Raw genomic sequence first — 23,338 nt, forward strand, 5'->3', positions numbered from 1 at the left:
ACTGCCCCGGCAGTCTGGCTCCGCCCCCCGGAGCCTGGCTATCCCCCCCAGGTTACAGCTCCCCCCCCCCAGAGCCTGGCTATCCCCCCCCCCAGGTCGCAGCTCCCCCCCCCGCAGCTCCGCGCTCGCCCCCGGGCTCCCCAGCGGGGCAGCCCCTGGAATCTCCCCTCCCTGCCCGGAGCGGGGTCCGGGGGCAGGGAGCCGGGCGGGGAGGCCCGAGGACTCTGCTGGGGGGGCCGGGCCCAGAACGGCGCGGAGGGGGAAGGGCTGGGGGGGCGGAGTCCCATGGGGTGGGGGCGTGGCCCAGGCCCGACCCGGCCCAGCGCTGCCGCAAGGCTATGACCCCATGACCTCCAGCGCGGGGGCTGTTTCCGGTGGGGGCGGTGCTTCCGGCTCGGCGTCGCGATCCACGTGACCGGATATCAGTTGTGCCCAGAGGCGCTGCAAGCTCCGCCCTTTCCGCGTCTCCTGCCGAGCCCCGTCCCCTCCCCACTCGGCCGCCGTAGGCCCGGCCCGCGCGGTGCACCCTGGGAAGGAGGCGGACCCCGGCTCCTCTCCAAGATGGCGGCGCTGTCGGCGGCGCGGTGCCTGGTGCTGCGGACCCGGGGCGGCTCCCTGCTGCCGCCGCCACCCGGGCCCCGCCTGCGCCCCCCCCAGGTGAGACCCGCCGGCCGCGCCGCGCCCCGGGCCGCGCCCCCCAGGCTCTGCGCCCTGCCCGGCCCTGAAGGTCACCGGGGCGCGGCGCCCCCGCCCGGTCGGGCCCGGGGCCCCGCAGCTGGGGAGCGGCCGCTGGCCCTCGGGGCGCTCCGGGCTGGGTGTGGCCGGGCGGGGACCCCCGGCGGGCGCCTCTCTCGCCTCGGCAGGCCGCGGGGCGGGGGCGGGGGCGGGTCTCTCGGCGGGGGCCGCGCTGCGCGGATCTCGCCCCGCAGGAGCGCGGCCGCCTCCTGCTGCGCGCTGGGGAAGCGGGAGCCTTCGGAGGGGTCAGGTCGCCGCCCTCAGCTGCGGGCTCCGGCTCCCTTTCCCTTCCTAAGCGTGTCTGCGAGCCTTGGCTGTCCCCTCCCGCACGGGCCTGGGTCTCCCCAGGGAGCGAGCCGCGGGGCTGCCCCTTTCCCGAGAGCCGCATCTGTTACCGGGGCATCGTCCCCTGTACGCTCCTGCAGCTCGTGAGAGCGGCGTCACATACCTGGCATTTGGCCTTCCCAGCACTGAGGAATTATGAACGAACCCTCCTCTCTCTACTAAGGTGTGTCAAGGTCATCACTCCCGTCTTCCAGTCAACAGGGTTTTATTGGAAACTGGATGTAATTAAACCTGAGTTTATTCTTTTCATCGATTCCAAGGTCCAAAAGGATTGTTGTGATCATGTGGTCTGACTGCCCGTGTAACACGGGCCAGACACCTGCCCCAAGATCATTCCTAGAGCAGAGCTTTAGAAAAACAGCCAGTCCTGGTTTAAAAAATCACCAGTGATGGAGAATTCACTGCGACCCTTGGGAAATTGTTCCAGTGGTTAATTACCTTCCCTGTTAAAAATTTACGCTTTATTTCCTGTCAGAATTTGTCTAGCATCAGCTTCCAGTGACTGGATCATGTTAGACCTTCCTCTGCTAGATTGAAGAGCCCGTTGTTAAATATTTGTTCCCCATATAGGTACTTACAGACTGATCAAGTCACCCCTTAAACTTCTCTTTGGGAAGTGAGATTGCAAGTTTGATAAAGGTAACTACATAGCTGTAATAGACTTAAATTTTTGTAAGGTTTTTGGCTAAGTAGCAGACAACATTCTGATAAACCAGCAGTGTATGGGATCCGAGTACGTGTCCTGTGAAAACATACAGAGAAAGACAACAAAATGATTAGGGATATGGAACAGCTTCCATATGAGGAGAGATTAAAAAAACTGGAATTTAAAAAGTTAGAAAAGAGATGACTAAGGGGGGATATGATAGAGGTCTATAAAATCATGAATGGTGCAGAGAACATGAATAAGGAAGTGTTATTTACTACTTTGTATAACACAAGAACCAGGGGTCACTCAATGAAATGAATAGGCAGCAGCCTTAAAACAAAAGGAAGTATTTCTTCACACAACGCACAGTCAATCTGTGGAACTCGTTGCTTGGGTTGTTGTAAAGGGCAAAAGACTGACTGGATTCAGAAAAGAAAGAGAAGTTCCTGGAGGACAGGTCCATCGATGGCTATTGGCCAAGATGGTCAGGGATGAAACCACATGCTCTGGGTGTCCCTAAACCTTTGTCTGCCAAAAGCTGGGGTTGGACAACAGGGATGAATCACTCAATAAATTGCCCTGTTCTGTTCATTCCCTCTGAAGCATCTGGCATTGGCCACTGTCAGCAGACGGGATACTGGGCTAGGTGGACCATTAGTCTGCCCCAGGATGGCCGTTCTTATGTTAAATGGACTAACAGCGGGCTAAGTGAGAGATCTAAGAAAGTAGTTGTTAGGGAGGGAACCACTCTTAAATGGGAGAGTCTGGTGGTGGTCCACAGGGATTAGTACTGGGCTTGATGCTATTCAACTTGTGGGGGATAGCTTAGTGGTTTGAGCATTGGCCTGCTAAACCCAGGGTTGCGAGTTCAATCCTTGAGGGGGCCATTTAGGGATGTGGGGCAAAAATTGGGGATTGGCCCTGCTTTGAGCAGGGGGTTGGACTAGATGACCTCCTGAGGTCCCTTCCAACCCTGATATTCTATGATAGGTGTAATATAAGATCACTGCTAATAAAACTTGTGGATGATACAAGGGTTGGCAGAGTGGTAAATAGTGCTGAGGACAGGCCAGTTGTACAGAGATCTGGATTGCTTGGTAAGATGGACCCATTCAAACAAAGTGCAACCAAATGAAAAGTTACACATTTAGGAACCAGCAATGCAGGCCTGACCTACAGGCTGGGGGATTGTATCCTGGACATCAGTAACTTTGGAAAAGATCACAGGGGATGAGCAACTGAACAGAAGTCTGCTGTGCCAGAAAGGGCTAATGCGATCCACGGATGTATAAATGGGGAGTAGAAGTGGGGAGGGAATTTTACCTCTAGCCACGGTGTTGCTGAAATGGACACTGGAACGCTGCAGCCACTTCTGGGGGCTACGTTTTAAAAAGGATGTTGAAAAATTGGAGAGGTGCAGAAAAGAGCCACAAAAATGATTCACGGGCTGGAGAAAATTCCTTAAGGAGCTCAATCTGTTTAGTTTACAGAAGAGTGAGAGATGATTTGATCACAGTGGGTAAGGACTGTCACAGGAAAAAACACCAGGTGCTAACGTGCTCTTTGATCTAGTAGGGTGGCATCTGGAAGCTGGAGCAAGATAGTCAGATGAGAAACTAGGTACAGATGTTTAGCAGTGAGGGTGGTGAACCACTGGGACAGACTCCCCAGGAACGTATAGAGTCTCCACCTATGTCTAAGTCCTCACATCCATGCTAGTTGCCTTTCGGGAAGCGTCAGCCAATCAGTTTACTGGGCCCAATATTGGGTAACTGGGTGGGATTCCCTGGCCTGTGCTATACGGGGGATCAGACTGGATCCCTTCTGGTCTTAAACTCAGAGAAGCAGCAGCATGGTGAGACGCCATGACTTGTCCAGGTCCAGTGCTTAAATCAGCATGAACTGGGTTCCTGGCTCCCAGTCCCCATGCTCAGATTAGTGCTTTCTGCAGAGGTGTTGGCGTGTGGTGTGCTGCAACAGGCATCGCTGTAGTTAGTGTGGCTGCAGCTGGCTGTGAGGTGGTCCGAGTGGGTATTGAATGGTGCTGAACTCTGCTTTGTGGTTCCTTGTGTTGGCATGGCTGCTTCCCTTGCCATATTGGTGACAAGGCGCTGCAATCAAACAGCAGCAGCTGCCCCGGAGCTCAGTGGGACTTGCTGAGATGGGACCATGTGCACTCATGTGACACTCCCAGCGCTGGCCTCTCTGCCTGTGTCCACTGGCCTGCAGTCGGGGTGGGTAACAATCAGTGATGACAAACATTGGATTTTTTAATTTAAATTAAATACATTTGTTTTAAAAAATCTATTTAAAATTAAATTTGAAATTGACAGTCTATGTTAAGGCCTAAACTTACTGTAATCTATTAATCGTTTAAACTAAATATAAAATATAGTGTTAAGCTGTACACATTTATCACTGAAGTTTTAAGGAATATCAAACCACTGAACTGGTGGAGTCTCTGGCTAAGCACTGGAAACCAGAGTTTGTCGAAGCGCTAAACCTGCTTTTGGCAGCGGCAGCCTGTTTTGCAGGTGCAGAGGGAATATTGTCTTAATTTCAGTCTATTCCTCGAGTTCAGTTCAGTGACTAGTTCATTCAAAGGTAAGAAACCAGTTGGGAGCTGAAAAAGCAGGAAAACTTTTCCCCTCTTCCAATCTACGAATAAAAACAAGGTGAGAGAGGATGAGATCTACTAGCTCTAAAATCCTGACTGTTTCTGGTCACCACATTCATCAGTTCAATTAATTAACTACAGATAATACGTCCTTTGTTTAACACCTGAGTCAGTTTTAAATACAACACATACATAAGGCAAACAATTGATCGAGGTGTCCACCACACTCAAGTTAGTTTTATTTAAACTAATAAAAAGATTAAAAATACTGTTTTGTGCACTTCAATTAAATTCCAAATTCTATCCAAATCGAGCTTGATCCAAATCACAATACAAATGTAACCTAGTAAATAAATGCACCATTTGCAATTTTCTAACTTAATAAATCAGGAAAGGTAGGGTCTGTTCTGGGTCTGGCGTGGAGCACGGTGTAGTGGTTATAGACAATCTAGCCACTCCTGTGAATGTGGCACATGCCTTGTGAGAGGCTGTGTGGCTAAGAGTTGAGCCCGTCACCTGCTGTCCATGTCTCACCCCTTCACTCCCGCCGATGTGGAGGGCTCCACTGTGTGACACTGCCCACGAGATGCTGTGGGGCTGGGCCTGGTTACTGTCCTGCCCTGCTGTGGGAGCTCTGTGCCCCCTGCTCACTCCCACCATGGATGCACATGGGTCAGCTCCCTTGAGGGCTATTGGGCCTGGGCTTTCCGTAGTCCTGCCCACTGCTCCCCTTGTAGAGAAGAGGGGAAGTTGCTTGTCCCAGTGCCCCAGAGACCCCCATCTCTGTGAGGGGTGGGCTGAGAGGCCTGGACTCGCCCCATGTGCCTGGTCCTGGCTGGCTGGCTTAAACAGAATCCATCCAGCAGGGAGCTCTGGAGAGCCACAGCCCACCCACCTGCTGCTTCCCACCCCTACCCCTCCGGTGCAAGTGCTCCAGGGCCCCCGCTGGGGGCTGCCGCTCAGACAGCTGAAATTTCAGCTCCAGCTCCTGACCCCGCTGGGCCCTTCCCAGTCTGTGTGGAAGGGGGACTCTGCTTCCTTCTGCTCGGGCGGGAGCAGGCCAGTGTCTCCTGCCTGTCGGGGGAGATGGAGGCACCCGGCTGAGCAGGCTTGGAGGCATGTTGCATCCCGTGCACCCACAGGCTGCTCCCCCACCCTCCTCTCCTGGGGCGTGGGAAGGTTCCAAAGGCCCCGCCGGCGTGGACTCTGGGGAGTGTGGCTGGGGGCGGGTGCCCCTTGCTGGAGCTGGCAGGCTGACCGGCGCTCGTCTGTGTTCCAGGCCAGCATGTCGTCGCTGTCGGGCATGTCCCGTGGCAGGAAGGTGGCGCTGTCCGCGCTGGGCGTGCTGGCTGCCGGCGGGGCTGGCCTGGCCCTGGCTCTCCACACGGCTGTGAGTGCCAGTGACCTGCTGCTGCACCCTCCCAGCTACGCCTGGAGCCACAATGGCCTGCTGGCCTCCCTGGATCACGACAGGTCGGTGAGGGGGGCGCCGGCTGTCCTGGGGATGGAGTGAACCCATGGCTGGAGGGAGGGCAGCCCGGGGGTGAGCTGCCAGCCCCCTGCAGGGGGTCAGAGCACAGGCAGGTGGGGAAGCTGCATCCCAGGGGTGACAGGTCAGCCCCACAACTCTTGGTTCTCGCTGGCCCTTGGCTGATGTTCAGGCTCCCCCAGGGAATGCTGGGGGCTTGGGGTCTGGCTATGGCACAGGGGCTTGCTGTGACTCTCCTCCTCCAGCCCCCTCCCACTCAGAGCCATGGGGAGCAGATAAGGTTAGGCCAGGCAGAGGGGCTCATGGCCTCCTCCCTCTTCCCAGCATCCGGCGCGGCTACCAGGTGTACAAGCAGGTGTGTGCCGCCTGCCACAGCATGGAGTACCTGGCCTTCCGCAATCTCATCGGCGTCTCCCACACCGAGGCTGAAGCCAAGGCCCTGGCCGAGGAGGTGAGACTGACAGCGGTGGGGACTCTCCGAGGGGGGATCCACACCCCAGTTCTGGCAGCTGGCTCTTGCTAGCTGGTGTGTGTTGGAAGTGGGGGGAAGAGCTGGACTCGCTGCCATGTGCCCTCCCAGGCCCTTGGTGATGGGAAGCTCGCCCCTCACAGTCATGCACTGTGGGCTGCCTGGGCCCCAGCCCAGTGCTCTGCGTCTGTGAGAGACAGAGGCCCCTGCCTGGTGCTCTGTCTCTGCGACCTGGTGGGATGCAGTGGGCCCCTGACCCCAGCTCAGTGCTCTCTGTGGGATGCGTGGGGGCCCCTGGGCCCCAGCTCGCTTCTCTCTGTGGGGTGGGAGGGCCCCTGGCCCCAGCTCCGTGCTCTCTGTGGGGTGGGCCCTGGGCCCAACTGTCTGCAGCCTGGTAGAATGCTGGGGCCCCAGGGCCCTGGCTCAGTACTCTGTGGGGTGAGCTGGGCCCCAGCTCAGTGCTCTCTGTGGGACGCGGGGGCCCCTTGGCCCTGGCTCAGTGCTCTCTCGTGCCAGGCGGGACGCGGGGGCCCCTTGGCCCTGGCTCAGTGCTCTCTCGTGCCAGGCGGGACGCGGGAGCCCCGGGCCCCGGCTCAGTGCTCTCTGTGGGACACGGGAGCCCCGGGCCCCGGCTCAGTGCTCTCTGTGGGACGCGGGGGCCCCTTGGCCCTGGCTCAGTGCTCTCTCGTGCCAGGCGGGACGCGGGGGCCCCGGCTCAGTGCTCTCTGTGGGACGCGGGGGCCCTTTGGCCCTGGCTCAGTGCTCTCTCGTGCCAGGCGGGATGCGGGGGCCCCCGGGCCCCGGCTCAGTGCTCTCTGTGGGACGCGGGGGCCCCTTGGCCCTGGCTCAGTGCTCTCTCGTGCCAGGCGGGACGCAGGGGCCCCGGCTCAGTGCTCTCTGTGGGACGCGGGGGCCCTTTGGCCCTGGCTCAGTGCTCTCTCGTGCCAGGCGGGATGCGGGGGCCCCCGGGCCCCGGCTCAGTGCTCTCTGTGGGACGCGGGGGCCCCTTGGCCCTGGCTCAGTGCTCTCTCGTGCCAGGCGGGACGCGGGGGCCCCGGCTCAGTGCTCTCTGTGGGACGCGGGAGCCCCGGGCCCCGGCTCAGTGCTCTCTGTGGGACGCGGGGGCCCCTTGGCCCTGGCTCAGTGCTCTCTTGTGCCAGGCGGGACGCGGGGGCCCCTGGGCCCCGGCTCAGTGCTCTCTGTGGGGCGCGGGGGCCCCTGGGCCCCGGCTCAGTGCTCTCTCGTGCCAAGCGGGACGTGGGGGCCCCTGGGCCCCGGCTCAGTGCTCTCTGTGGGGCGTGGGGGCCCCTGGGCCCCGGCTCAGTGCTCTCTCGTGCCAGGCGGAGGTGGTCGATGGCCCTGATGAGAACGGCGAGATGTTCACGCGCCCAGGCAAGCTCTCCGATTACTTCCCCAAGCCCTACCCCAACCCTGAGGCGGCGCGAGCAGCCAACAATGGGGCGCTGCCCCCAGACCTGAGCTACATCATCAGCGCCAGGTGAGGCCCCCTCCAGTGCGCCCTTGGGGGGCTGAGCAGCTGGTAACAGGGCAGCTGGGGAGGAGCGCAGGGCCCAGCTGGCTGGGCCAGGTCTCAAAGAGATGCTGGAGCAGTGCATGCTGGGACTAACTCAAGCGGCTGGAGCTCCCATGCACAGATGGTGCTGGGGACAAGCTGAGCCCAGGTGGGTGCTCTGTGCTGCGGGCCCTAAGCACACCCAGTGAGGCCTAGGGCCCACCCCCAGGAGAATCGGAGGCTCCTTTCAGGCCCTCCCACTTCCTCCCCCATCTCGGGGTGTCAGTGGGTCGGAGGCCGGGATTTCACTGCCGAGGGCCCATCGCCCTGGCCTGAGGGGCAGGGCAGCCACACAGCATGGCTGCTCTGGCCTGGGGGCAGCTGGGTCTCGGCCAGGGCCTGGGATCTCACCTGGCCTTGTCTTTCAGGCACGGGGGTGAGGACTACGTGTTCTCCCTCCTCACCGGCTACTGCGACCCGCCCACTGGGGTGGTCATGAGGGAAGAGCTGCATTACAACCCCTACTTCCCGGGGCAGGCCATCACCATGGCGCCCCCCATCTACAACGAGATCCTGGAGTTCGAGGATGGTAAGAGGTGCTCTGTGCCGGGAGGCCCCCCAGCCTGTCCCGGAGCGGGGTCCTTTCCAGCCAGGGGCTTGTGGAGGGTCGGCTGAGGTGCCTGTTGCCTGCACAGCTGCAGCACAGAGCCAGGGCCTCGCGCCCCAAGCAGCCTGGAGTCCCTTCCTTGTTGGCTGTGCTCTGTGCTTCTCCCCAGGGGCCGGCCCCAGCCTGCTCTGGGCCTGTGCTCAGGGCACCATGGACCCTGCTCTGGGCCTGCGCGCGGGGTGGGGCAGGGCAAAGCGCCGGCGGACCCTGCTCTGGGCCTGCACGCGGTGGGGCTGGGCACGGGGTGGGGCTGGACACCCGCAGACCCTGCTCTCAGCCTGCACGCGGGGGGCGCCCGCAGACCCTGTTCCGGGCCGCACGCGTGGGGTGGGGCTGGGCGCCCGCAGACCCTGCTCTCAGCCTGCATGCAGGGGGTGCCCGCAGACCCTGTTCCGGGCCTCACGCGTGGGGTGGGGCTGGGCGCCCGCGGACCCTGCACACGGGGCGCCGCTGACTCTGCTTTGTCCCAGGGACCCCGGCCACCATGTCCCAGATAGCGAAAGACGTGTGCACGTTCCTGAGGTGGGCAGCAGAGCCGGAGCATGATCACCGCAAACGCATGGGAATGAAGGTCAGTGCCTGCCCCCAGGGTGCTAGGGACAGGGGCTCCTCTCTGGGGGGCCTGGGGAGTGCCCTGGACTGGAGGGAGGAGCCCAGCCTGGCCTGCTGGCAAGGCTGGGTATGTGTCTGAGCGATTCCTGCTGGCCCTCACCCTGGCCAGTGCCTTGGGTCCATGCAGTACTGGGGGAAGGTGCTCGGAAGCAGGGCAGGGCCTGGCCTAACCCCTTCTCTTCCCTTCCCAGATGCTGATCATGGTTGGCCTCCTGGTGCCCCTCATCTACTACCTGAAGCGCCATAGGTGGTCTGTACTAAAGAGCAGAAAAATCGCGTACCGGCCCCCTAAGTAAGAACTGGACCGGAGCCTGCCACCCTGTGGGCCTTGGCCACCCAGCCGCCGCGCGACACCTCCCTGGACAGGAATGTATGTACAGCTGGACAGACAGACGGGTACAGCCCACTCCTCATGACGTGTTACTCTTATTTAATGTCCTCTCCCTTGGACACAGCCGCTCGTCTGCTAGGCCTGGGAAAGGACTCTGGGAAGGGGGGCGGCTGCTGTCTGCACGTGCCCGCTGTGGGGGGCAGAAATAAACCTTCAATCTTCAGTGGGGAGGTGTGGTGTGGTGTGTTGGCCTAGGCCCTGCCCGGGGGGCCCTCACCTTCCCCTGGCCCTGTCACTCCCACCTGCTGCCCTGCCCTGCTTCCTTCCCACCCCCAGGGGAGCCCAGTACAGCCCGAGGGGAAGGCCTGTGCCCTGCAGCCCCAGCTTCCGGGGGGCCTGTGTGTAATGGTGGCATTTATTCAATGGTTCTGTCCCCAGAGCAGCATCTGTCTGAGTTGTGTAGGGGGTCAGCGGGGGACGCAGCACTCACTTTACTGAGGGAGGTGCCCGATAGAGGCTGATTCTCTCCTCCCCCCTCCCCCCCCCCCCCACACACACACGGCAGTGTGGAGGGGCCCCACTCCCTCCCTCAGGCTTCATGGAGAGCTGCCCTGTCCCTCTCCCTAGCATGCTGCAGGGTAGGGCACTGCCCAGAGGCCTGGCTGGGGTCCTCCGTGCTCCCTCCCCGGGCAGTGGGGGTGGGGCAAATCAGTTACCCCAGCTCTTGGCCACTGCCGCTAGCATCTCAGGGGCTGCAGTGCCCTGCGGCATGGGCACCAGCTGCTGCCCCGGTGCCTCCAACAGATGTGTGTGTTGCTGTGCAGTGGCCCTAACTGCCTCCCCGAGCCAGACCAGCCTGGCACAGGCCCCATCTCCACAAGCGTGGGCTCTCCTGCCATGCCAGCTGGGGGTGGCACCGTTCACAGCCTGAGCTGCCCAAAGGGGCAGAGAGCCCAGCTGGGGCCTTTTGGGGCTGCTTCCTTGCACCAGCTCCGGCAGGCCACAGCCACCCTCAGGAAGTAAATCCTTCAAGCAGCCTGGCCATGAGCTGGGCAGTGCCAGGCTGCCCCCAACAGCTCAGCCCGAGGGGTGAGAGGGAGGCCAGCCTGGAGCAGCTTGTGCTATGCTGGGCATGGGGGGACTGGGCCAGGGCCGAGGGATGTCTCTGCCCCCCACACATGACAGTAAGGGATAAGTGTGCAGCTTTCCTGGGCCCCGCGGGGCTGGTGGCTCCTGGACCTGCCCCTGCAACCCAAGGATCCTCCCAGAAGTGGGGAACAGCCAGCCTCTGTAAACCCCTGCCCCCCGAGGTTGTCACGGGGAGCTCCCTGTGTTGGGGGAGGCACTCAACAGCCACAGGAGAGGGTACAGGGCAAGTGAAGGCAAGGCCCAGGTTAAATTGCAGGGGGGCTGAGGACCTCTCTACACCAGGAGCATTTCCCCACCCCCAGTTACCCCAGCCCTGCATAGCTCCAGAAGCACAAATATAGCCCTGGGGCCAGGCAGGCAGGTGCAGAGGCAGCAGCTGCTCTGAAATCCTGACCCCAAACAGCTCCCTCCTGGGCCTGCCTGGAGCTGCAGAGACAGGCCCAGCCTAGGGCTCAGCAGGAAGAAGGCCCTGGGCCAGGTTCAGAGTGGGAGGTGAAAGCCCCCCAGAGCAGGGAGGAGCCCCTCAAGGCACTGCACGGGCAAGGGCTAGGCGCTCCCCCAGGAGCAAGGCACCTGCCTGACCTGTGCTGGGGCTAGGGGGCTGCTGCGTGGGGAGGCCCAGGCTTGGCTCCGCGTGCTCAGTGGCAATTCTGGCAGTGCGGGTGGCACCTCTGCCCATTGACGTTACAGCGGCATCCTCCACTGGTGTCACCAGGGCCCTGGAGGGGAGGAGAGTGTCAGGGGGGGACGCCGACGACGGACAACAGAGACACCTGCCCCCAGCTGCCTGTGGGGGGGAGGGTTCAGCAGCATCTCCCCACCTCTCCCTGGGGGGCTGCATTCAAAGGTAAGAGGAGCCAGAGCCAGCTGCCCCCCTCCAGCCCCCAGGAGCAGCATGCCAGGGCCAGGGAGGGTCCCACCAGCAGGAACAGCTCTGGAGCCAGGCTGGGGGCTGGGGGAGGGGAAGGCTGCTGCTCCCACATGCACGAGCCTCAGGGCTCCCTCCAGGGGGAGGGTTGGGGGCACCAACTCTAGTTCTGCCTGGCTCGAGGGGCGGCTCCCCTCCTGCCCAGAGCCCAGGCTTCTAGCCCATGTGCTGCCCTGAGCGCCCCTCTTCTAGCAGCTGGGGCAGAGCCTCGGGCACCGGAGCCCCATGGCCTGGCAGGGGGCCAGGTCAGCTTTTCCCTGCCTGGTGCAGTAGCTCACGGGAGGGGAAATCTCCCTCTGGAGCCAAGGGGAAGGGGCAGCCACACAGCCAGGCGGAGGAGCCTGCTCCTTGCACAACCTGCTACTCCCCCAGCCATGGCCCAGCTTCCCCCACATGAGCTCCTGGGGGAGGCAGCAGAGGCCCAGCCTGGCACAGCCGGTGCAGTTCCCTGCCCTGGGGACAGGCGCTCGGGGGCCAGGGCTGCCGGTCCTGTGACAGCTCACCCCAGGCCCCCAGCGTGGCCCCTTGGTCACCCAGCAGATCTCCGTCTGGCAGACGGTGCAGCGGATCCAGTCACAGCCGTCCTTCTTCTGCACGATGATCCGGCATACGGGGCAGTGCATGGCCTCGCCCATCTGCACCAGTGTCTGCGAGGGGAAGGCAGCAGTCAGAGGAGACAGAGCTGGGGGGAGCCCAGGGCTGGACAAGCAGGGGGCTGTGGGTTGGGATGAGAGGTGTTGGGAGAGGGGGGAGCCCAGGGCTGGGCTCGCTGGGGCTGCAAGTCAGGAGTGAGGGGCCTGGTAGAGCTGAGTGACAAAGTGGGACTGTTCTTAATGTTTCCTCTGAATAGTGTGGGGGTGCCTCAGTTTCCCCTAGGCAGTTCTTAAGTATCTAGGTGGGGGGAGAAGGGTGTATGATTGCTGCAGAGCCCTAGAGGGCAGGTGTGTGCAGGGGTCTGGACACAGAGAATGGCCGACACCCTGTTTCCTGGCAACTGATGGCCTGGGCCCTTCCCCCTTGCAAGGTGAGAGCTAAAGGGTTGAAGACAAAGAGATCAGGTGACCTCCTGGCCCGAGAAAGGGACAAAGTCTAGAGGAGGAGGGGCTGGAGAGAGTCCGTTTGGGGCTGGCTGGGGACATGGAGTGAAGGGCAGACATGGTTGTCTGGCTCACAGCCCCCCAAAATGGACCCGGCTGAGGGGTCCTGTTCTCTGCACCTACAAGCTCTGTGTCAGACCATGTTCCTGTCGTCTAATAAACCTTCTGTTTTCCTGGCTGGCTGAGAGTCACGTCTGACTGCAGAGTTGGGAGGCAGGACCCTCTGGCTTCCCCAGGACTCCACCTGGGCGGACTCGCTGTGGGAACCACACGGAGGGGCAGAGGAGGCCGAATGCTCCGAGGTCAGACCCAGGAAGGTGGAGCCGGGGGAGCTGTGTGTCCTGCAGACAGGCTGCTCACAGAGAGGAGACTTCCCCAGAGTCCTGCCTGGCTTCATGGGGGGCAGTTCCAGAGCATCGCCCGGGGGATGCTGTGACAAGCTGTGGGGGTGCCCGGGGCTGGGCTAGCAGGGGCTGCGGGTTGGGAGTGAGGGGCACCGGCAGAGCTGTGGGGGTGCCTGGGGCTGGGCTAGCAGGGGGCTGTGGGTCAGGAGTGAGGGGCACCGGCAGAGCTGTGGGGGTGCCTGGGGCTGGGCTAGCAGGGGGCTGCAGGTCGGGAGTGAGGGGCACTGGCAGAGCTGTGGGGGTGTCCAGGGCTGGGCTAGCAGGGGGCTGCAGGTCGGGAGTGAGGGGCACCGGCAGAGCTGTGGGGGTGTCCAGGGCTGGGCTAGCAGGGGGCTGCAGGTTGGGAGTGAGGGGCACCGGCAGAGCTGTGGGGGTGCCTGGGGCTGGGCTAGCAGGGGGCTGTGGGTCGGGAGTGAGGGGCACTGGCAGAGTTGGGGGGCAGAGTGTAAGGCTAGGCTAGCAGGGGGCTGCGGGTTGGGAGTGAGGGGCACTGGCAGAGCTGGGGGGTGCCTGGGGCTGTGGGGAGCCCAGGCTGGGAGTGAGGCTGGGACCTGCTAGCCCTCTTTTACAGGTGGGGCACAGGCCTTCCCCAAGACCATACAGTAAACCATGCCAGAGCCGGGAAGAGACCCTCGGTGCCCCGCTCCCCCTTGACCTGCAGCACGGCCAGGGGGTCTCCTGGGCTGGGCCCGGCGCCCGGAGCCATGCTCCCACCTGCAGCATGTCGCTGGTCTGCCGGGCCGCAGCGTTGTCCTGGGCCTGGAGCTGCAGGTCGTCCTGGTACTGGCGGCAGTCCTTCCCCTCGTGGATGGCCTGGGCGGGGGATGAGATGGGCAGCAATCAGCCCCTGTTCCCCTGCAGCAGCCTCTGCGTGGGTAGGCCCTGGGCCGGCTGAGAGCCCCACACAGCAGCTCCCAGCTGGCCTGGCACTGCGCCATGGGCCCCTGCCTATGGTGCTTGGTGGGGGGGAGCCAGGGAGGCTGGGCTTTGACCCTGGGGCAATGGCCAATCCCCTCTCAGTCTCCAGGGCCCCCTCTGCCATGGGAGCTCGGCGCCCCGCCAGGGGATACAGCATTCTCCCAGCCACAGGGCAGGACCCAGGGCTTGGATATTAAGTGACTGACTCACCCCCTGCCCCTGCAACGCAGCAGCCCTTGGTTCTGCTCAAGCCCTCCCCCAGAACCTGCACCTCAGCCCCCCATGTCACCTCCTCCCATGCTGCACCCTGCCCCAGAGCAACCTCCCACCCTAAAATCCTGACAGGGCCCTGGGATGAAGTAGGAATTATTTGTATAATTTTATGATGCCTTTGTGTGCCTCAGTTCCCCTCTATACTTTGATTCACTCCCCAGTGGAGGAAGTGGGTGACGGCTGCTCATGCGGGGCAGCACAGAACAGGGTGGGGGTGATGCCTGGCTGTCTGGGCCAGGAACTGGACCTGCTGGAAGCAACCCCATGTCAATGCAGAAGCTCACAAGGCGACTAGGAAGCCCCAACGACTCAGAGGAAGGTGACATCTCCACTGCTCAGCAGGGAAGTGGAGCAGAGACCCCAGCTCCAGCCGTGAGCAGCAGGGGATGAAGCCTGGGGCTCTCCAGGGGCAGACTGAAGAGGTCAGAGAGAGACGGTGTGGGACGCAGCCCCTGCAGCTTGGCTAGCTGATTGCTCCAGCTCAGCAGACAGATGGTGCTTTTACCCTCAGTTCTTGGTGCTGAGCTAGGGCCAGCCCCAGCTGCGTCCCAGCTGACTAACAAACCCTGCACTGCCTGGTTACTGCAAACACTGGCTGGTGAACTCATCCCCCCCAGACTCTCTCCCAGGGTCTGTCTCAGTGGGACTTGCAGGCCAGCACTCCCGGCATGACGCAGCAGAGCTGGAGCCCCCCGGGAGCTCAGTCCAGGAGGTGGTGAGACTGCGGGGGACCCCATCACACTGAAGGGCGCCTCCAAGGGACTGTTCCCAAGCAGGGGCATAGCACAGAGCCTGTAGCTCCATGACAGTCCCAAAATCTGGAGATCACGAACCCCTCTGCGTTAGGAAAAAAGTCATTCTACTTTTTGCCCAACAGAAGGCGCTGGCGTGTTGTGTGGGGAGCCCACGGCTTTGCCCCGTTGGAGCGGCTCAGTGTCCCCGTTTCACAGCCGGCTGGAGCAGGCACAGCTCAGCTAGATCCTAAACTTGGTGGTCGTGCTGAGAGGACCCTTCTTGAACCCTATGAGCGTCTTGGCCTTCACAACATCCGCTGGCAAACAATTCCACAGGTTGACTGTGTGTTGTGTGAAAAAATACTTCCTTTTGTGTGTGTTAAACCTGCTGCCTGTTACTTTTACTGGGTGACCCCTCACTCTTGTGTTATGTGAAAGGGTAAATCACACTTCCTTATTTACTTGCTCCACACCAGGCATGATTTTATAGACCTCTATCATATCCCCCCTTAGTCGTCGCTTTTCCATGCTGAAAAGTCCCACTCTTATTAATCTCTCCTCATATGGCAGCTGTTCCAGACCCCGAATCATTTTTGTTGCCCTTTTCTGAAACTTTTCCAATTCCAATAGATCGTTTTTGAAATGGGGTGGCTACATCCGCACGCAGTATTCAAGGTGTGGACATACCATGGATTTATACAGAGGCAATAGGATCTTTTCTGTCTTACTCTCTATCCCTTTCTTAATGATTCCCAACTTTCTGTTCGTTTTTTGGCTGCTGCTGCACAGTGAGTGGATGTTTTCAGAGAACTCTCCCCAATGACTCTGAGATCTCTTTCTTGAGTGGTAACAGCTAATTTAGAGCCCGTCATTGTATATGTATAGTTGGGATGATGTTTTCCAATGTGCATTACTTTGCATTTATCAACATTGAATTTCATCTGCCATTTGGTTGCCCAGTCACCCAGTTTTGTGAGATCCCTTTGTAGCTCTTCGCAGGCTGCCTGGGACTTAAGTATCCTGAGTAGTTTTGCAAAAAAGAAAAGGAGGACTTGTGGCACCTTAGAGACTAACCAATTTATTTGAGCATGAGCTTTCGAGAGCTACAGCTCACTTCATCGGATGCATGCTGTGGAAAGTACAGAAGATCTTTTTATACACACACAAACCATGTATAAAAAGATCTTCTGTACTTTCCACCGTATGCATCCGATGAAGTGAGCTGTAGCTCACGAAAGCTCATGCTCAGATAAATTGGTTAGTCTCTAAGGTGCCACAAGTCCTCCTTTTTGCAAATACAGACTAACACGGCTGCTACTCTGAAACCTGTCATTGAGTAGTTTTGTATCATCTGCAAATTTTGCCACCTCACTGTTTACCCCTTTTCCTAGATCATTTATGAATATGTTGAATAGGACTGGGCCCAGAACAGACCCCTGGGGGACACCACTATTTACCTCTCTCCATTCTGAAAACTGACCATTTATTCCTACTCTTTGTTTCCTATCTTTTAACCAGTTACCAATCCCTGAGAGGAGCTTCCCTCTTATCCCATGACAGTTTACTTTGCTTAGGAGCCTTTGGTGAGGGACCTTGGCAAAGGCTTTCTGCAAATCGAAGTACATTATATCCACTGGCTCCCCCTTGTCCACATGCTTGTTGAGTTCTCTGGACACCTCCCCTCCCCTCACTCTCCAGACCCCCTCCTCTCTTCTCTCCCCCTGTCCTACCCCCCACTGCTCTGGGCCACCCTACCCATCCTGTATGTCCCACCCCCACTGCTCTGGACCCCCTCCCCATCCCCTGCACAGCTCCAGTGCTCTGGACCCCCCCCCCATGCTCCAGACCCCCCTGCTTCAGACCTCCCCTCCCCAACCCCCTACTCTGCTGCCCTCTCCTCCCATGCTCCTGCTGCTCTGTATGTAGCCCTGGTACAAGGGCTGCTGGAATCTTGGGTCCAGTTCTGGTGTCCACAATTCAAGAAGGATGATGATACATTGAGGAGGGGTCAGAGACGAGCCATGGGAATGATTACAGGGTTAGAAACCTGCCGTACAGTGAGAGACTCCCGGAGCTCCGTCTGTTTAACATAACAAGGAGCTGGTTAAGGGGTGACTTGGTCACAGTCTATAAGTACCTACGTGGGGAACAGAGATTTGATCATGGGCTCTTCAGTCTAGCAGGAAAAGGTCTGACCCGAGCCAATGGCTGGACGTTGAAACTAGACACATTCACACTGGAAATAGGACGTACGTTTTTAACATAGAGGAATTAACCACTGGAGCAATTTCCCAAGGCTCATGGTGGATTCTCTGTCACTGGCAGTTTTTAAATCCAGACAGGCTGTTTGTCTAAAAGCTCAGCGCTAGGAATGACCTGGGCCTGTTCCCGGGCCTGTGCGAGGCAGGAGGTCACTAGAGCATCACAATGGTCCCTGCTGGCCTTGGAATCCCTGCTGCAGAAATGACCCATCCCAGCATGCACCGTTCCACCCAACTGCGCAGGGCCTGGCTGCTGGAGCACTGCGCGGCAGTCTCAACAGGATGGCAGCAGCTGCAGGCAGGGCCCCACGTCCATCCCCACCGGAGAGCAGAGCGGCCTGCCCCCCCGGGCCTCCCCCGCAGGGCCCCCGGGGGCTCACCTTGCAGAGCAAGCAGTTCAGGCCCCAGCAGATGGGGCAGCGGAACTCGTTGACAGCGTCCTCGTAGATGCACCAGCCCTGGCAGTCTGCGGTTTTGCAGTGATAGCTGTTCTGGGTGCGTCTCTCCGCTGCCACCAGGCCCCGCTCCAGGAACCGCTTGTACTCCTCTGCTGACACCAGCTGTGGGCCCAGAGCCCCGAGGAGGTCACGCCACTGCTGGCCATGCCCACCCCATCCAGAGCCACCAGGGGCAGGGACAGGCTGCAGGGGCCCCTTCTGGGAGCTCTGCCCTGACAGAAGGTGGCTGTGGGGCAGGGGCTAGCCTGGCTTAAGTGTGCAGGTCCCCAAGATCCAAGGGGGGAGGGGAGAAGGGGGCCAGGCCTCTGGGATCTGATGGCGGCGCGGGGGGGTCAGAGCCTCCCAGCAAGTCCCTGGGGGCCCAGGCATTTGTCTGATAACATTTCATAGAATCATAGAATATCAGGGTTGGAAGGGACCCCAGAAGGTCATCTAGTCCAACCCCCTGCTCGAAGAAGGACCAATTCCCAGTTAAATCATCCCAGCCAGGGCTTTGTCAAGCCTGACCTTAAAAACCTCTAAGGAAGGAGATTCTACCACCTCCCTAGGTAACGCATTCCAGTGTTTACCCCACTCCCCCCATCTCCCGCTGTGCCTCCCCTCGAGCACTGGGGCTGGTCCTATGGAACCAGCCGAGATCCTGCCCCACACCCGCTCGCCCACCTGCTGGGGCCTGCAGGCCAGCTCTTGGAAGCTGGAGCCCTCCTTGCCCACTGCAGGGACTCACCGCCCGGACCTCCCGTTCCTGGAGCTTGCTGCTGCAGGCGTAGGTGTCATCGCGGAAGGGGCAGGACACCTGGGGTTCCTGGCTGTAGATGATCACCTGCCGCAGGCAGTCTCTGTGGGGACAGGGTGCAGTCACCCCAGGGAACCCCTCCCCTGACCCGGCAGCTGTGGCCCCATGGTCTGAGCTCTCAGCCCTCGCAGCCCCGCGAGGGCCCAAAGTCTGGCTCAGACGCAGGCTCCCAGCACAGGGCCTCAGGGATGGAGTCCAAGCGCTGCATGGCAGGGACCAGGGAATGGACACCAGGGAGGAGCTGGTGGCTCCGGCCCGATCCCACCCTCTCCATCCCCCGGCTCTGCAGCAGTCTCTGCCTCGCGGCGCCCACACACCGTGGCCTGGGGGTGCCGGCTGGGCAGCCGTACCTGCAGAAGTTGTGCAGACACTCGCGAAGCAGCACCCCGTCCCCTGGAGCCACGGGCAGGTAGCAGATCCGGCACTCCATGGCCTCCTGGCTGGGCACCAGCACCTCCTCCTCCAGCTGCAGCAACTGCTGGAAGTTCTGCAGCCGCTCGTCCTCCAGGGCCTGCAGAACAGAGCCAGGGAGAGGTCAGGGCACCTTGCCCAGCAGGTCCCGGAGCTCCCCGCGAGAGGGGCCAGGCCGCCCAGCGGGGCACCCCACCGAGAGGGGCCAGGCCGCCCAGCGGGGCACCCCACCGAGAGGGGCCAGGCCGCCCAGCGGGGCCCCCCACTGAGAGGGGCCAGGCCGCCCAGCGGGGCCCCGGAGCTCCCCCACGAGAGGGGCCAGGCTGCCCAGCGGGGCTCCCCACCGAGAGGGGCCAGGCCGCCTAGCAGGGCCCCAGAGCTTCCCCCCAGAGAGGAGCCAGGCCACCCAGCGGGGCCCCAGAGCTTCCCCCCAGAGAGGGGCCAGGTCACCCAGCGGGGCCCCGGAGCTCCCCACCGAGAGGGGCCAGGCTGCCCAGCAGGGCCCCGGAGCTTCCCCCAAGAGGGGCCAGGCCGCCCAGCGGGGCCCCGGAGCTCCCCACCGAGAGGGGCCAGGCTGCCCAGCAGGCCCCGGAGCTCCCCGCAAGAGGGGCCAGGCCGCCCAGCAGGGGCCAGGCCGCCCAGCGGGGCCCCGGAGCTCCCCCACGAGAGGGGCCAGGCTGCCCAGCGGGGCTCCCCACTGAGAGGGGCCAGGCCGCCTAGCAGGGCCCCAGAGCTTCCCCCCAGAGAGGGGCCAGGCCACCAAGCGGGGCCTCAGAGCTTCCCCCCAGAGAGGGGCCAGGCCACCCAGCGGGGCCCCGGAGCTCCCCACCGAGAGGGGCCAGGCTGCCCAGCAGGGCCCCAGAGCTTCCCCCAAGAGGGGCCAGACTGCACCGCCCAGCAGAATGGAGGAACTCCCCCCGAGAGGAGCCAGGCTGTCCAGCCAGATGGGGGAGCCTTACTGGCTGCTGGAGCACTGCTTGTCCTGTGCACGGGGACAGGATCCAGGCCAGGCTCTAGGGAGATGCTGTGTACAGGGGCCTGCCCTACTGCGAAGATATGGAGAGGACAAGGTAGGAAAAGTCCCCGGGGAACAGATGCATTTTGTGTGGGGGAAGCAGGACGTGTTGAAAGGCCCTAAGAAGAGCCTCACCTCTGGGCAATTGGACAGGAGCAAAGGGAAGTCTGGGGCCCCAGCAATAAGCAAACCTGGGGCTCCTGGGACATAGAGTCAAAAGTGGGAGAATGGCAGCAAGGTTTGAGCTCCCATTTGGCATGAGGAGGTACAACAATGCTGCTCTCAGCCCAGGAACCTGCCTGTCCAGTCTGGTAACAGGCTCATGACAGGTCCAGGAGGCAGCTGAAGAAGCCAGAGGTGCTCAGGAAGAAAAGGGTTCTCTGACTGTGGCTGCCGGGAAAGAACAAATTAGCCAAGAGGAAGACGCCAGGGCTCACGGTCCAGGCTGCAGAAGGCAGATGAGGGACTGCATAGAGAGGCATGCAAGAAGCAGGATCTCAGGGCTGGGTGAAACACGGAGGCTGAGAAGAGCCACCTCGGAGAGCAGCTGAATAAAGGGAAGGAGAAAAAGAGGAACCCAGAGAACCCGATTTCTGCCCTTTCCCAGCGGGCAGCTCCAGAATAACGAAAGCTCAAGGCTGCAATGGCTCCGGCAAAGCACAGAAGTAGGTAGCCAGCCGCAGAAAGTCTCTAGCTCGGAAGAGAGGCAGAAAGAACTGGAGCTGTCACTAGCTGAGAAGACCCTCCCTGCCCAGTACACGGGGGGAAGACGACTGTGCTCAGGCAGAGGCTAGGAGAAGAAGCTACAGGCTTCTCCCAGAGCAGAGCAGGGAAGGAAGCTTTGGACCAGCCGGGAAGCTGGAGCAGCCCCTCAAATAGTGACAGGTGGGGGTCAAGGACTCAGCGGGGTCCAGAGCCTCACTGAGAGACAGCCCAGCAGCGAAACCGGTGAAATGGCCCCGAGGGCAGAGGAAGCCACACGGCAGAGAATGCTGGCCCTGAGCGGAGAACCGGAGCACACCCAGGGATGTACAGTGGAGCTGTGAGGCTGGGCTCAACGCCGAAGCAGCAAGGGACCAATAGGGACTATGGGAGACTGTTTCAAAGAAGGGACGTAGAGGGCCACCAATGGAAGGGGTGTCCCATAGCGCAATCGGGGAGACTGGGCAAGGTAGGCGTGGCCCTGCAGCCAGACTGGGGAGATCAGAGAGAAGGGTTAGTGTGGCTGATGAGCACTGGGCTGAAATCCTCTCACAAAAACAGCCAGACTCACTCGACAGAGTGCTGGCAAGCACAGGGAGGAACAAGGGATGAGATTTTGACCCAAGCCGTCCAGAGAGAGTAGGAAGTGACCTGCCTCAGAGGAGAGGAACAGGGGAGAGAGCAGCAGTTGCAAGAGGAGGTGCTGTCCAAGCTCCATACTGAAATGCTCCTGCAGAGCCAGTCCATTGCAGAGAAGAGGGGGCAGCTGGAGGGCAGGTGGCTGCCCTAAGGGAAATATCTGAGCTCTGGGGTATTTGCCGAGGAGGGGCTGTGCTGCAAGGCAGGTTGGCTGACAAAGGGGAGCCCCATTACACAGCTGATGCACATGCAGGGATCACATAGCAGGAGGCCAAGGCCCCTTCCTGAAGTAGGACGGTGGAAGCCTGGGCACATCAAAGACCAAGAGGTCTACCACAACAGGAGAGAAGGGCAGGCTCAGCCCATGCCCGGGATCCTCGCGTGGAGGAGGGATGGCAGAGGGGTGTGCACATTCTGCAAACGTTAGGGCTTACACCCGCGCTTGACTGGGGGAGAAAATAAAGACCCAAGCATCTGACTCCAATTAACTACTCCTCTCTGATGCTGCTGGAGTGGGCAGGGTCTGTATACGCCAGAGCCAGCTCACTGCAGTGAGAGAGGAGGCTGAAGGTGCACCGAGGGGAAAACCACTCCAGAAGGGACAGGAGACAATCACCTTGAAAAGGGGCTGAGTTTGGGGAGCCTGGGTCCAGGCTGGGACCTGCCTCCCTAGCCACCTGGGGTGTGAGTGGTCAGGCCCACTAGTTGAAATGAGAGTTTGGCTACCAGGTTGAGCTGGCTCCAGGGTGGGCAGAGCCCTGGAACAAGCCAAAGGTCAGGGCCGGAGGGACAGAAGCCAGATCGGTCCACCTGGACTATAAGGTGGATAGAAAGTTGGCTAGATTATTGGGCTCAATGAGTAGTGATCAACAGCTTGATATCTAGTTGGCAGCCAGTGTCAAGCAGAGCGCCCCAAGGGTTGGTCCTGGGGCCAGTTTTGTTCAACTTCTTTATTAATGATCTGGATGATGGGATGAATTGCACCCTCAGCAGGTTCGCGGATGACACTAAGCTGGGGGGAGAGGTAGATACGCTGGAGTGTAGGGATAGGGTCAAGAGTGACCTAAACAGATTGGAGGATTAGGCCAAAAGAAATCTGATGAGGTTCAACCAGGACAAGTGCAGAGTCCTGCACTTAGGAAGGAAGAATCCCATGTACTGCTACAGGCTGAGGGCCGAGTGGCTAAGCAGCAGTTCTGCAGAAAAGGGGATCACAGTGCATGAGAAGCTGGATATGAGTCAACAGTGTGTCCTTCTTGCCAAGAAGGCTAACTGCTTATTGGGCTGCATTACTAGGAGCATTGCCAGCAGATCGAGGGAAGTGATTATCCCCCTCTATTTGGCACTGGAGAGGCCACACCTGGAGTATTGTGTCCTGTTTTGGTCCCCCCACTACAGAAGGGATGTGGACAAATTGGAGAGAGTCCAGCGGAGGGCAACGAAAACTATCAGGGACTGGGACACATGAGTTATGAGGAGAGGCTGAGGAAACTGGGCTTGTTTAGTCTGCAGAAGAGAAGAGTGAGGGGTGATTTGATAGCAGCCTTCAGCAACCTGAAAGGGGGTTCCCAAGAGGATGGAGCTCGGCTGTTCTCAGTGGTGGCAGATGACAGAACAAGGAGCAATGGTCTCAAGTTGCAGTGGGGGAGGTTTAGGTTGGATATTAGGAAACACTATTTCAGTAGGAGGGTGGTGAAGCATTGGAATGGGTTCCCTAGGGAGGTAGCGGAATCTCTATCCTTAGAGGTTTTTAAGGCCCGGCTTGACAAAGCCCTGGCTGGGATGATATAGTTGGGGATTGGACTAGATGACCTCCTGAGATCTCTTCCAACCATAATCTTCTATGATTCAAATGCCAGAGCCGGAGGGTAAACCAGAGTCATCAGCCAGAGACGGAGCTGCTGCTTTAGGAGCTGTGACCACTCTCAGTTCCAAGGCAGGGCAGCTGGGCTCATCAGTGGCCTATCAGGAAGCTAGTCAGGGAGCCAGCCAGCGGCTCCTGCACACCCAGGAATCTGCGGCCTTGCCTGAGCAGTAAGAGGCTTTATGGGGAAATGGGACTGAAGACGTGAGGTGTGTCCGTGTTCCGTTTATCAGTCGCCTACTGCAAGACCTCCTGCACTCTG

At 60.3% G+C, this 23,338-nt stretch overlaps 2 protein-coding genes across 2 annotated transcripts in view; one reads left to right on the forward strand and one right to left on the reverse strand.

Moving 5' to 3' along the window:
- The first annotated feature begins 506 nt into the window (after positions 1 to 506).
- On the forward strand, positions 507 to 9,650 carry CYC1 (cytochrome c1). The gene is made up of 7 exons (XM_084619406.1): positions 507 to 657; positions 5,626 to 5,819; positions 6,160 to 6,286; positions 7,645 to 7,802; positions 8,246 to 8,406; positions 8,955 to 9,055; positions 9,288 to 9,650. Exons 1-7 carry the CDS (start codon positions 562 to 564, stop codon positions 9,390 to 9,392), a joined length of 942 nt encoding a protein of 313 aa, XP_084475532.1. The 5' UTR covers positions 507 to 561; the 3' UTR covers positions 9,393 to 9,650.
- The window catches only part of SHARPIN (SHANK associated RH domain interactor), a 47,292-nt gene continuing 33,457 nt past the window's right edge, over positions 9,504 to 23,338 (reverse strand). The window contains exons 9-14 of the mRNA XM_084619405.1: positions 18,796 to 18,956; positions 18,377 to 18,488; positions 17,572 to 17,751; positions 13,720 to 13,818; positions 12,008 to 12,151; positions 9,504 to 11,295 (exon numbers count right to left, since the gene is read on the reverse strand). Coding sequence (XP_084475531.1) covers positions 11,215 to 11,295; positions 12,008 to 12,151; positions 13,720 to 13,818; positions 17,572 to 17,751; positions 18,377 to 18,488; positions 18,796 to 18,956 — 777 coding nt within the window. The 3' untranslated portion in view covers positions 9,504 to 11,214. The remainder of the gene's footprint in view (positions 11,296 to 12,007; positions 12,152 to 13,719; positions 13,819 to 17,571; positions 17,752 to 18,376; positions 18,489 to 18,795; positions 18,957 to 23,338) is intronic.

The sequence above is a fragment of the Lepidochelys olivacea genome (assembly GCF_965140295.1).
Source record: "Lepidochelys olivacea isolate rLepOli2 genome assembly, chromosome: 2".
Taxonomy (NCBI): Eukaryota; Metazoa; Chordata; order Testudines; family Cheloniidae; genus Lepidochelys; species Lepidochelys olivacea.